The 14775-nt window shown below is 44.2% G+C and overlaps 1 protein-coding gene across 1 annotated transcript in view; it reads left to right on the plus strand.

Moving 5' to 3' along the window:
• RPE (ribulose-5-phosphate-3-epimerase) overlaps positions 1 to 14775 on the plus strand; it is a 48708-nt gene that overhangs the window by 7483 nt on the left and 26450 nt on the right. Inside the window, exon 2 of the mRNA XM_033944258.1 lies at positions 3517 to 3596. Coding sequence (XP_033800149.1) covers positions 3517 to 3596 — 80 coding nt within the window. The remainder of the gene's footprint in view (positions 1 to 3516; positions 3597 to 14775) is intronic.

Consider the following 14775-nt stretch of genomic DNA (forward strand, 5'->3'; position numbering starts at 1 on the left):
TCGAGCACTGAGTGAATGGCTGAATTACAGTAAACTTGGCTGAAAAAATTAGTGCTCCAAAAAAAGTCAAAGTTTGACATTACTTAGCTCCCACAATAATTGAGTAATAAATGCGAAATTTGGCGCATAATGTCTCAGTACATCGTTGTTTTCAAAAGTACAATTTCAACCTCCAAGCTCTTTCCATTAGTTTACAAATTAAGTGTAAAGTTGCTAATTTGTGTAAAAAGGCCAAAAATAGGGTATTTTCAGCCTGCTTTTACAGAAAAATACCTTTTAGAAACTCTTTCAAATCAGTCTCATTAGAAAGAGCATATTTCAAACCCCCTAGAAAAGTGGACTTCATTTTTCAACGCAGGTTAACAATGGCTGAAAAAGGGGGACAAAGTTGGGAGACGTTGCCACGGCAACAACCTCTATTTCAACATAGTTCTGTCATTTTTAAAGTTACAGTTTTGTATTGACGTAGTATTACTACTACTCTATTGCGTTGGTCCATGGTGACATTGTCACTACCAGTTCAAGAGTTTGAACTGGCAACCCCATCGCCATAGGGGTCACGCCCGATAGCTGTGCAATATCAGCCACGGGGGAGCCATTTCGTCCAGGTTCCCAAGCCTCGCATTTGATTTCTTTGTCAAGGTTCCAAAGCCTTTTGTTGGTATCTTTCTGGTTCCAAAGCCAATGATTAGGGTGTCTTTTCCTAGGTTCCCAAGCCTAAATTGGGTATCTTATATGGTTCCCAAGCCGAAGTGAAGTCCACTTTGTTGGCATCGATTAGTTGGCATCCATTTTAAACTGAATTAATAATAATGTGGATCTGAAAAAGAAAACAAGTTGTAATTTGTGATCTGCATGCAACAAAATTATCACCTCAATTTCTAGTTAGGAATAATCATTAATTAAGAACACTATAATTGTACCCAAAGCTTGAGTAAAAATAAACAGGGAAAAACAGTGTGAAAAGTGACATAATTGTAAGTTGAAACATCTCCCAACTTTGTCCCCCTTTTTCGGGCATTGTTAACCTGCGTTGAAAAATGAAGCCCACTTTTCTAGGGGGTTTGAAATATGCTCTTTCTAATGAGACTGATTTGAAAGAGTTTCTAAAAGGTATTTTTCTGTAAAAGTAGGCTAAAAATACCCTATTTTTGGCCTTTTTACACAAATTAGCAACTTTACACTTAATTTGTAAACTAATGGAAAGAGCTTGGAGGTTGAAATTGTACTTTTGAAAACAACGTCGTACTGAGACATGCGCCAAATTTCGCATTTATTACTCAATTATTGTGGGAGCTAAGTAATGTCAAACTTTGACTTTTTTTGGAGCACTAATTTTTTGGGCAAGTTTACTGTAATTCAGCAATTCACTCAGTGCTCGACAAAAATTATTATTGGTAGCACTGAATAGAGCTCCAAAAGTTGTGCAGGGTAGCTAAGTTTCAGTTTTTTTGGAAACATAGCTCGTGAGATATTGTGTCTCAAAGTTGTCAGAATGTCACTGTCGTACTGTATGTCATTGCAGTATGGGGTCAAACAAATGGCTATATCTCCACGAATATTCCACAGGTGAAACTAAAACTTTACCAAAGTTCGTTTGAGACATGGTGGACTCTGCATATGAAGTTTCATCAAAATCCGTGATGGTCATGCAGGGAGCCCTTGATCACTTGACATGGAATAACCCATCTTCCATAGGTCAGCGACGGAGGGAAGCTTACAACTTGCTGCTCTTGCTTGCTTCGGGCCTTCCTTGTTGCCGGGTCCTGCCTTCGCGGAAACAGAAAGTAGGCAAGACCCGGCAGTGAGGAAGGCCCGAAGCAAGTAAAAGCAGCAAGTTGTAAACTTCCCCCTGTCGCTGACCTGTCTCCCTTAGCTTCCTTCCGTCGCTGAGCTTAGCCTGTAGCGAACTCGTGCTCCGGGGCTCTAACGTGTACGTGCCGGCTTCCCTTCTCTCTTCCCCCCCCTGCCCCCCCCCCGGGATGTAACTTCCGGTTTTGGAGGGAAGAGAAGAGAAGCCGGCATGCACACATTAGAGCCCTGGAGCATGAGGCTAAGGTGGGAAATCTCCAAGCTGGTGAGAGGGTTTCTAAAAAAATGTTGAGCAGCGGTGGCAGTAGCAGGATTCGCGATCGGATGACAGCCGGGTGGTCATCTAAATTAGCAGGGCCCTAGGGAGAACACTGAACCGTATGTGATGAGGAGCACATACACATGTAACTTAACAGCTACAAATCTTTGTGTGGTGTGATGTGATGATCCAAGGTAAGATTTAAGGAAATAACTATCCAAGTTTTAGTGTCAAAGTCCAAATATTTTGGGTGTGGACGTCAAACCTGGGGATGTATTTGTATTCTACAATGTTCAAGCAGAAAAATGTCCAAGTCATAAGCCTGGCCCCCACAACACCTTTAACACATCACCTTGAGATTTAGACAAACAGCATAGAAATCAGTCTAAGTTTTGAAAATGGCAAATTGGAAGGGTTTGGTGAGAAAAATGTCTCTCTGCCCCTTTATGTGACTCTTTTGGAAGTTTTTATTATTTTTTTAAATGAGTCCCTTTGTTCTGGTAAATGTTTATTTAATATTTGATGACTAGCTGATGCCCCGGCATTGCACGGGTATTTAATTATAGCAATAACACTGTAAATGGATTCAAATAAAGATACTTTATAGTGGTGAATGAAAATATTTTTTTACAGCTTTATAAAAAGTACAATAATCAAATTATAATGTGAAATATTTGACAAAATGAATACAATACAACTAACACAAAACTTGATTATAAACAACATTTTTAGTTTCACCTCCAGGAGCAAGAACATATACATTCTTGGGTGAACCCACCCTTCCCACGTATGCAGGTGGGCCGCGAGACCCCCAGAACATATCATCCCAGGTAGTGAGGGATCTGCATACCAAGTTTCGTTCAAATCGGTCAAGCCGTTTTTGCGTGATCGCGGCACATACACACATACATACACACATACCTCCGATTTTATATATATATATATATATATATATATAGATACTGTGTACTGCTCCTGCATTTTACTGACCTGAGCGGTTTACAATATATCAAACTAAAATGAAATTAGGTACGTGAGAAAAATGTCTTAAATGATAATCTTTTGAATCGCTATTGTAGAGTATCTGTTAAAATTCTAAAGACATTACTTTTTGTTGTTTGGCTCTCTCTTTGATAAGCCCATTTACAGCTCTGATGCATTCCTTCAGTTTGGAAAATAGCCATAGGTACTTTCAGTAATACATCGGTTCTGTGTTTGAAATTTGAGTAGTGATCTGTTCTGCAGGGCTACTGCACTGGATTTGATAGGGCAGCGAGGAAGTTTTGTGGCACAAAGAAAGTTTGTTTCATGATGGTGGTTAATGATTTTGAAATGAGATGTTGCGTGCCTCATTCATCTTAATTTCATCAGTACTTGTGCAGCCTTAACAGAGATTCACTGTAAGTCTGAATTTCTTTTCAAGACTTGCTTTCTTTATTTTTTAGGCATTTTGTTCCCAACATCACATTTGGTCACCCAGTAGTGGAGAGTCTGCGGAAGCAGCTGGGAATGGATCCTTTTTTTGGTAAGCACACTAAAATATGATTTCCAAAACAAACAAAAATAGCCCCCCCCCCAAAAAAAAATATATGGATGGGGTAGCAAATGTCAGATCATACCTCTAGAACAGTGGTCTCAAAGTCCCTCCTTGAGGGCCGCAATCCAGTCGGGCTTTCAGGATTTCCCCAGTGAATATGCATGAGATCTATGTGCATGTACTGCTTTCAATGCATATTCATCGGGGAAATCATGAAAACCCGACTGGATTGCGGCCCTCAAGGAGGGACTTTGAGATCCCTGCTCTAGAACCATCTTTTCATTACATTTCATAGGAAGCTGATGTGGCTCAGTGGTTAGAGCTACTTCTTCCATCTTCCCAAGGTGGTGGGTTCAAATACACAGCAAACCCCTCTAGTATTTCCACTGCCTCTCTTTTTGGGAGTTTTTGCCAGGTACATCTGTCCTGGATTGGCCTCCTTGAAGACTGGATACTGGGCTAGTTGGATCATTGGTCTGATCCATTAAGGCTATTCTTATGTTCTTTTGTTACCCTGCACAGAGGAGAACTTGGTTATAGCAGTGCTTTAAAGTGTTCTTAGGGCTTGGGATGAACAGATGTGCTACTTTCACTGGTGTTGGATGAGAGCTGTGTATCCTGACTGGAGGAGCAGGGCAGTGGCCTCATAACCTGGAAAACCCACTGCAGCTCCTTGTGACTTCTGTAATTACCTTTATATAATATGTAAACCACTTTGATTGTAACGACAGAAAGGTGGTACAGCTCTCCCTCCGTATTCCCGGGGGTTAGGTGCAGAGCTGTCCCGCGAATTGCGAAAAAGTTTTTCGTCCGGTTCTGACCCCCCCCCCGCCTCCCTCCTGCATCCACGGATCTTACCTGGTGGTCTAGTGGTGAAGTGGGGCAGGAGCAATCTTCCTATGCTCCCACCCCATGCAGAGCCGTCATCGAAATGGCTGCCATGACTTCCAGTTGTAGTCTTCGTTAGACCACCAGGTAAGATCCAGGGAGGTTCGGACAGCCTAAAAATAGAAGAAAACCCAGGCCAAAAAAATTGTGAATAACCGAATCCGCCTCTTCTTTGTCAGCACCCCCCACTGGCAACTCAGGGCCCCTTCTGGAGGACCTCCGCGAATGCATGGATGTTGTCATCGCGGCAACGTCCGCGCACTTCCGGGTGCCCTCAATCCGTGGCCGCCAGTTTAGTGTGCCATGGCTTGTAAAGTTTGCGAGACACTGTCATGAGCAGTAGGTCACAGGAGAAGGCAGTAGTAAACTAAACTAAACCTTAGGTTTGTATACCGCGCCATCTCCACAAGCGTAGAGCTCGGCATGGTTTACAGGGTTAGGTTGAAAAGGAGCTACAATGAAGGGTTATAGGAAAGGAGCTAGGAAGATAAAGAGAGACAGGGAACCAAAAAGCGGGAAGTGTTAGATTTTTGAAAATAGACAAGTTTTCAGGTGTTTGCGGAAGGATTGGAGGGAACTTGAAACTCTGAGCGGGGATGTGAGGTTATTCCAGAGTTCTGTGGTTCTAAAGGGGAGGGATGTTCCTAGTTTTCCTACGCGGGATATACCTTTTGTAGAGGGGAATGATAGTTTCAGTTTTTGGGAGGATATAGTGGAATTAGGGTTAGAGGAATTCCAGAAGAGTGGGATAACAGGAGGGAGGATGCTATGTAGGATCTTGAAGGCTAAACAGGCACATTTAAAGAGGACTCTGGAGTGAACTGGGAGCCAGTGAAGTTTGGACAGGAGTGGGGAGACGTGGTCAAACTTGCCTTTTGCGAAAATAAGCTTGGCCGCAGCGTTCTGGATTAGCTGAAGTCTATGGAGTTTTTTTTTAGTTAGGCTTAAATAGATGGAGTTGCAATAATCCAGTCTAGAGAGGATGGTGGATTGAACAAGGATGATGAAGTGAGAATGATGAAAGTACGATCTCACTTTCCTCAGCATATGAAGACTAAAGAAGCATTTTTTTTACCAAGAAGTTGAGGTGGTCATTGAAGGAGAGAGAGGAGTCTATGATGATGCCAAGGACTTTGCTTGAAAACTCAAGCTGAAGAGTGGAGCCGGAATATAATGGGATGGAAGTGGGTAAATGATCTAATATTGGGCCGAGCCAAAGTAATTTTGTTTTGGACTCATTCAATTTCATTTGTACAGAATGTGCCCAGGAATGGAGGTTCATTATACATGCGGATATGTTCTCAGCGAGATTAGTGAAGTGCGAATCAGTCTCGAGGAGGATGAGGATATCATCAGCATAGGTGTCGAGAGTTTCCAGGGGGGATAGGTGAAGAAGTTTCAGAGAGGACATGTAAATATTGAAAAGGATAGGAGAGAGGGGTGAGCCTTGTGGGACTCCACATATCTGCTTCCAGGGAGGGGATGAGGTACCGTTTATGTTAACGATGTAGGAGCATAAACGTAGGAATTTCGAGAACCAGTCTAGGACTGTGGAACTTATGCCTATTTCAGAGAGTTGGAAGATTAAGATATCATGATGGACGATGTCGAAAGCTGCGGAGAGATCGAATTGTAGAAGTACAGCAAATTTGTTGCGAGAATGAAGTTGTTGTACTTTAGAGATTAGTGAGGCTAATAGGGATTCGGTGCTGAAGTTGGGTCTGAAGCCGAATTGGTAAGGTAGGAGAATAGAGAATCTTTCTAGGTAGGATGAGAGTTGAGTGGATATGATGGATTCTAACATCTTGGTTAGGAGAGGGATGTTTGCTATTGGACGGTAATTGTAGGGAATAGAGGGATCAAGGTCGGTCTTTTTCAGTAGAGGGGTTAATGCAATATGTCCCATTTCGGAGGAGAAAAGGCCCGATGTTAGAGCAGCGTTTATAAGTTTGGTGAGGGAAGCGATGGCCTGTGTAGAGATATTCTCGAATAGGTAGGAGGGGAAAGGGTCCAAGGTACATTTGCAAGATTTTAGTTTGAGGCAGAGTTTCGAGACTTGCAATTCGTAAACAAGCTCAAAAACGGTCCAGGATCTGTCGGCTGGAATGGGATTGGAGACAGGTAGGGAAGGGTTGAGGTCAGTAGAGATTAGGGAGTTGTAGGAGACTGTAGGTGGGAAGGAGCATCTTAGGGTGGTAACCTTTTAATTGAAGAATTTTGCAAGGGCATCTGCTGATAGCGACGAGGGGAGCAAGGATGGGTCCTTTTTTGTAGTTAAGGAGTGCCAAATGTTAAACAACGCACTGATCTGGTTGTTGGATCTGGAGATTTTATCTCCGAAGAAGTTTTTCCTGGCTTTTTTCTAGTAATGAATTGTAACGTTTAATAGTAGTACCCAGGACAGTGGTCTTCCCCCTCCCGTTTTGCAGTTTTAGGACTCGTGATTTCTATTATTCGCAAATTCCTGAAACCGGAATCACCCCCACCTCCCCTCCCCCCCCATGCCTTACCTGGTGGTTTAGTGGTCTTTCGGGGCAGGAGCGGTCTTTCTATGCTCCTGCCCCATGCAGATCACTCATACAAAATGGCTGCCGTGAGTTCCCGTCAAATACCCAAAGACACAGATTACATTTCATTCTTTCACAACTTCCTTACCTCTCACTACTAACTTGCTTTTTCAGAGTGGGTAATTTGGGCAAATATAAACTTTTATTGATTTGCAGTTGGTCCTAATGTTTTATAGCCTGTCTTACCTTCCCCCTCTCCCCTTTTTACAACGCGATGCAGCTGAGTTTTCGCACGGCAAATGCTCCAATGCCCAGTCAATTTCTACGGGCGTCGGAGTATTTACTACACCAGCCTGTGCTGTCGGCTTTAGTAAATGGACCCAATGGTTTCCATATGTGTTGAAATTGACTGAAGAATATTCTGGAAACTTATTTCTAAGGAATAAGCATGAGAATTAAAAAAAAATATTTATTTTGGCTTAAGATTTTAATTTTGTTGTATGGTATTTCTTTGTTTAAACCTCCCTCCCCCTTTTTACAAATCCGCGCATTTTTTAGCACTGGCCATGGCGGTAACAGCTCCAATGCTCATAGGAATTCTATTGGCATCATAGCTGTTACTGCTGCGGCTGGCACTAAAAAAAATGCTAGCACGGTTTTGTAAAAGCGGGGGGGGGGGGGGGGAGGAGGGGTGTCAGTGATAACAAACTCTGGAATTTAGGTGCCCTAAAACTGTGATTTCCACAATGACATGAATACATATTTTGGGTGTCATCAAGGCTGTTTGTCATTAGGCAGACCAGGAGGTTACCCAAAGTGGCAGTTTCTTGGAAGAGGATGGGCCAGAAAACATAGCTACAATTAAAGCAAAATAAGTCCTGGCTACAAAGGCAAAGGGCTCAATTCACAAAGCAAACCGATCGTGTACCGATCGGTTTGCGACCCGATTTTACTCCGGCCTGATTCACTTGCCTCTGTGCCGATCCGATTCCGATCCATGTATGCATATTTGGGGAACTGCATGTAAAGTAGGCAGGGATGCAATTCACCAAAGACATTTTTGAAATCGATTGGGCTGGCTGATAACACAAGAAGCGACTGCTGGGGACCAGTTGCAAATGTCCTTTCCCACTGTCCTTGGCCTGAAATCCCAGCTCTCTGCTATACTCTGCTCTCTGCCTCTTCCATAGAACTTGCAAAAAACCAGCAGACAACGCTTAAAAAAAAAGCAAGTTTGCCTGGACCGCTGGATCCCAGAATAACAGTGTTGTCAGAAAACAATGAAAAAAAAAAAAATAGAAAAAAACCTTCAAATTGGAGGATTCTCTCTTTGGAAACCTTGCATTACAGGTGGAAGGTATTTTTTCCAATAGATTTCATACTAATAAATCTCATGCTATGGAATATCTTAAACTTTCGAAAATACCGTATTTTGCTGCACTTTTGAATCCAGAAGTTTGTCTGCAAGCTACATTGGGCAGGGGGGGGTTTAGTTCCATCCAAAATACTGGCATCAGAAAAGCTTGGCATGTTAATAATCAGAAGGGGTCCTCATTGGTCACTGCAGCAGCGGCAGCAGGGTAATGGGAGCACATTCGGAGCACATTCATCGGGTCCAAAGCAGTGCCAGTGGAAGCAAGATCGGAGACCACTACGATAATGCAGATGCCACCCCAACTCTCCTGCTCTCTGCCGCCCTTCTCCGCAGTTCCAACCCATGCTTTTAAAGCGGGGCTGCACTGCGAGGAAGGGCGGCAGAGAGCAGGAGAGTTGGGGCAGCAAGAGCAGGGCTTGGCCGGCAAGAGCGCAGGGCTTGACTGGAAGGTGAGAGCAGGAGAGTGGGGGCACGTAACCCCCCCCCCCCCCAAACAAACCAGGAAAAAAAAACCCGGACACAAAACACATGTGCAGACCATCTGCAGGGAAAGCTGATAAGTCTGCACATGCATCAGGATCGCACACTAGCGATCCGTGCAGTCGGAGGGGGGTGTTCCCTCGATCGCCCTCATTTGAAGTTTTTGCTGTTGTGAATTGGTCGGGCCTGCTGGAATCAGCCACGGATCGCCCATGGAAGTCAGGTTAGTGAATCTAGCCCAAAGACTTTAGCATGTATTTTTCCTGCAGGAAGCATGGACAGATAGTTACCCAAATGTAAATGTCATACTTCTAATTTTTCATGTCATGTTATCGCAAGACTGCTCTGGGAGATTTTGGTGTTGAGGCAAGCAGGAATTTGAGTTTAATTATGGATTTTAGATTGGGCAATTACTTCTTAAACACTGTTGTGCTACGCACTCCAACTTCAAAAATATGTAGGCTACTGCAGAATCATAAATCCAACATCTCATTCAATAAGATTTCTTGAGTAGTTTATAGTGGATCTCAAGTGTTCACAGTTATACCGCCACTAGAACACGTCCCGGCGTATAACTAACTAGGGCCCCAACCCAGTCAGGTTTGCAAGATTTCCACAATGAATATACATGAGATTCATCTGCATGTACTGCTTCCATTGTATGCAAATAGATCCCTTATTCTTTGTGGAAATCTTGAAAATCTGACTGGGTATTGACTCTCGGACCATGGTTGCCCACCCTTAGGTTAGGGGCATGAAAACTAAATAGGGCACAATGCTGAAGGGTTTACTGAGGGCTTCTGATCCCCCTTGCACCAGCCCAGCAGTCCTGAAAACTGTATTTGCTTGCAACACTTGAGGACCAGTTTTCCATCCATCCGTGGCACCTGCATGTTTGCTGGTAGCACCTGGTATTTCCTAAAAATTTTCCAAACCTGTTTAAAAGAAAATGTACGAATGGTCAGTAGCGAAGGTTGAAGCCTTGACGATTGGCGCTACTGCTCACAAGTTTCAAACTTGTGCTAATTCAACCTCCTTTAGTGTGTTTGTTACCATGTATCCTGTATGTGTGTATCTGGGAAACAAAATGCCTGTTTAACAAGGTCTGCCTGGCATTTGGTGATGCATTTTTCTGTATATCACTAGTGATATTGATTGACGAGAGAGTTTTATCATTTAGGAAAGTTGGGGTGGTATGAGTCTAAGGAAAGTTTGTGGTTTATAATAATAGGCAGTAAAATCTTTTATTTCGTGATCAGTGAACTGGGTTAATTTTATGGCTAAAATATAGCTAGCATAAGCAGACAGTCCCAGCTTGAAGAGTATTCCTGACTTACTCCCCCTCCCCCCCAAAAAAAGATAAAAAAATTCCAGTGATCTGAGTGGAGATCTAAACCACTATTCAGCAGGAGCTGTGGTGATGTCTTATCCATCCCTTGCAGTGGGTTTCATCCAGTGCCATGGATTGTGTCTGATTCCAGCAAAAAAATAATGTTTTTTCAATAAAAGTAAAATGTGAAAATACCATAATCCTAAATGTCAATCTAAGCGGAAACATAGTAGGTGTATTGCAGATGATGGCCTAGAGCAGGGGTGCCCACACTTTTTTGACTCGCGAGCTACTTTTAAAATGACCAAGTCAAAATGATCTACCAACAATAAAATTTTAAAAAAACACAACGCACACGGTATGCATAGAATTGTTAATTATCATTCCTATTCCGGGGTTTTTTCAAAGAGGTCAAAGCAGATGACTCTATGCACTGTCACCTCAGTAACAACTATACAAAAATAGACAAATACCCACCCCTCCTCCCTTTTTAATAAACCACAATAGCAGTTTTTAGTGCAGGGAGCCCAGCGCTGCTCTCGATGCTCATAGGCTCCCTGCGCTAAAAACCACTATTGTGGTTTAGTAAAAGGGGACCATATTGTAAAATATAGACAGCAGATATAAATTCAGACACATTTTGATCACTAAATTTAAAATAAAATCATTTTTCCTACCTTGTAAGGTGATTTCATGAGTCTCTGGTTGCACTTTCTTCTTCTGACTGTGCATCCAATCTTTCTTTCAGCCTTATGCTTCCTCTCCTCCACACCTCATTCCTGCCCCCAACTTTTTCTTCCTCTCTCCCTTACCTTTCTTTCTTTCTCTCTTCATACCCCCTTTCTTTTTTTCTGTTTCTCTTCAAGTTTCAAGTTTATTAGGAATTTATATACCGCCTATCAAGGTTATCTAAGCAGGTTTTACAATCAGGTACTCAAGCATTTTCCCTATCTGTCCTGGTGGGCTCACAATATAGCTAACGTATCTTCTTTCCTTCTGTCTCCCTGCCTGCCCCCAAGCCACTGCCACTGCCATCGGGGAACAGGACCCAAACCGCCACCAATGGATAACAGGCCCCAAAGCCGACGTCGACACCGCCCCATGCTCTCCCTGCTTCAGGCCGACCAGCATTCCTCTCCCCGACGTCAATTCTGCCATCGGAGAGGAAGTTCCACCCAGCCAGGCAACGATTGGCTGGCCCGAACTTCCTCTCTGACGGCAGAATTGACGTCGGGGAAAGGAAGACTGATCGGCCCGATAGATCACCAAGGCAAAGTGAGTCCTGGGTGATCGACTCACTTTGCCTTGGCGAGCTACCCGTCGATCGCGATCGACCTATTGGGCACCCCTGGCCTAGAGTAAAGAAGTAATGTCAGTCACAGCTTTTGAAGCGTCCTCATCTCAGGAGTCTGCTGTCTCTTTCTTCAGTTTCTCTTTCTGAAGATGAGCATGAAGGGTGCCTTCTGATCTGCTTGGTTTATTTTTTTTTCTGTGTTTTTTTGCGCTAGTTGTGGTCTTTTTCGTGAAATCAGAAATCCCTTTTGATAACGTTCTACTCTGGCTGCCTGGAGAGGAGCAGATTTTGAATCTGCAACTGGCAGGTGTATCCTTTGGGGACCTGTTTCAGCCATCCTGCTGAAGATTAGTGGCGCTCAGGGTCTGTCCCCCTGGTGTTTGCTTGTCCCTTTAACTTGGTCAGGGCTTGAGCTCAGGCTGTATAGATGTAAATAGTGTTCTTTTGGGGTGCTCATGGTGCTGGCTGCCTTTCGTCAAACACCACCACCACCTTGTCGTGAAACTGGTGGGGTTGAGGGGTGGTCTGTGGAGGTCTGACTGGCAGCCTGAAGATCCCAGCGAAGTGGATGAATGACTGGAAGCAGAGAGCCTTTCCTGAAGCTGGTAACGGCAGCAACATTTCCCCAGCACATGGTCTGTGAGTAAGGCTGTGACAGCCTATGGAAAAATCATGGGGTGGTGAGTATCTTCAAAAGCTGTTTTTAACTGTTTCTCCAGCTAGGACCTTGGTCTCCCCATCCCCTAAAATCCTGGTTTTTGAGGTTTCTGTTCAGCCCTGAGGTGATTGTAAGCTGTTTTTTAAGCAATAAAATTCTCCAGGTGTGGCTATCTTGGATTTTCCAGAAGAATGCTCGGGCAGATACTCGATTATAATTGTCAAGCCCAAGAAAGATTCCGATGACTGGAAGCCCATTCTGGATCTCAAACATGTCAATGCGGCCCTGAGGGTTCTGTGTTTCTGGATGGAGATGATGAGATCTGTCATTGCAGCGGTCTAGCCAGGAGAGTTTCTGGCCACCTTGGATTTGACAGAGGCTTATCTCCACATTTCAATTTTCCCAACACAGAGAAAGTTCCTGAGATTTCATGTGTTGGAGAATCACTATCAATTCTTAGCACTACCATTTGGGCTGGCAACAGCACCCCGGACGTTCACCAAGGTGATGGTGTTGGTAGCAGCTCATCTCTGCAGAACGGACTGGCTGACTCATCAGAGCCCCCTCTCGAGAAGAGGGAGAAAGAGCAGAGGCGGCAGTTGTGCAAATTTTGTAGAGTCTGGACTGGATTGTAAACTTTTGAAAGAGCCAGTTGGTCAACACTTGGTCTTTGGAATACCTGGGAGTTTTCTTCAACATAGCGGAAGGCCAAGTTTTTCTACTAGAGGCACGCAGGCAGAAGCTTTGGGGGCAAATTACAAACCTCCTGTCTCAGCCAGGGCTTGTAGCGTGGCACCTACAAGTTCTGGGCTGCTATAGAGTAGTGCCATGGTCAAGGGTGCATATGCATCCACTTCAGGATGGTCGCATTGGTCTCTCCAGGGAGACTCGCAGGTCCCTCTACTGTGGTCGGAGGCAGTTTGCTTGGGCAGAAAAGCACCTGCTGGCCTTCACAGTGGCACATGTAGCCAGTGTTCAGCATGCAAGCGGACTACCTCAGCAGACAGCTGTTGGACCCGGGAGAGTGGTCGTTGGCTCTGTAGGCATTCCAAGCCATTGTCGGATGTTGGGGGCAATAGCACGCAAAAATAAATTTGTCTTCAGTTTTTCAGCCAAAGATATGAGACTGGAAGTGCAGAGCTGGACGTTCTGTTGCAACCATGGCTGAAGTCCAGACTGCTATATAAGGGATAGGGACTTGTTTACTGCCTTTTTGTAGTTACCTGTATGTAAACCGCTTTGAATGTAGTTGTGTAACTTGAGCATTTTTTTTATTTGTCCTGGTGGGCTTACAATCTATCTAATGTACCTGGGGCAGTGAAGGATTAAGTGACTTGCCTAGGGTCACAAGGTGTTTCCATGGCCCATGGTCCATCACATAGCATCTCGCCCAGGGAGGGTGATATCATGGTCCTGAATTGGCCCAGGCGTCCTTGGTATGTGAATCTAGTATGCCTACAGGTGGATGAATGTCTTCGGCTCCAGTGTATCCGGCCTTGCTCACACAGGGGCCAATTGCTCTAGAAGGTCTGGGATGCTTCGATCTTGCAGCATGGTGCTTGAGCGTGTGGTGCTAGCTAAAAGATGATATTCAGAAGTAGTCATTACCACCCTACTGAAGGCCAAGAAACTATCCACTCTTTCGGCATATACCAAGGCATGGGATACTTTTCAGTGCTGGAGCAATAAGGAGAATTTGAAGATCAACAAAGCCCTGGTATCGTCAGTACTGGCCTTCCTTCAGGAGGGCCTGGACAAGAGATTAGCAGTGGCATCCCTTAAGGTGCAGATGGCAGGCCTGGCTTGATTTAGAGGCCGAGAGAAGCGAGTCTCCCAGACATTAAATTCTTCAAAGGAGCCCTGAGACTCAGTCCACCGATCCAAAATCCTTTTCCTTCCTGGAATTTCAACATCATGTTTAGAGGGTCTTCTGAGGCCTGGTTTGAGCCTTTAGAAAAAGCTTCTTTCACGGATCTTACATTCAAAGCAGTGTTCCTAGTTGCAATTACCTTGGCCAGAAGAGTCTCAGAATTGCAAGTTTTGTCATGTAGGGAACCATTTCTAAGGATCACAGAAATGGGAGTAACCTTGCTTGCAGTACCTTCCTTTTTTCCAAAGCTTGTTTCAGCATTTCACATCAACCAGAATGTAAGGCTACCAACCTTTCAACCTACGGGTTCCAAGAAGAAAGACAAGGCTTTAAAGCTACTGGACGTTTGCAGAGTTCTCTTGCATTACCAGGAAGTGACTAATGAGTTTCAGCTATTAGGCCATCTCTTTCTCCTAACCAAAGAGTCAACCCGAGGCAGATTGGCCTCCAAGGCCACTATTTCCCAGTGAATTGGGATAGCAATCTCTTCTGCCTATATTGTCTGCGGCAAACAACTTCCAGTGTCTTTGAAAGCATATTCGACCAGAGGTATAGCCGCTTCTTGGGTGGAATCAAAGGCAGTACCTCCAGGAGAGATATGTAGATCTGCTACATGGTCTTCCCTACATACTTTCACTAAATTCTCTTGCGCTGTCACATCCACACAATAGGATTCTGATTTTGGATCCTCGGTACTGAAAGCAGGTTTATCTCTCTCACCTGAGACTTTGGGGACTGCTTAGGTACATCCGTAAGGTTCAGCAT

This window comes from Geotrypetes seraphini, chromosome 5 (assembly GCF_902459505.1).
Source record: "Geotrypetes seraphini chromosome 5, aGeoSer1.1, whole genome shotgun sequence".
NCBI classification, from domain to species: domain Eukaryota; kingdom Metazoa; phylum Chordata; class Amphibia; order Gymnophiona; family Dermophiidae; genus Geotrypetes; species Geotrypetes seraphini.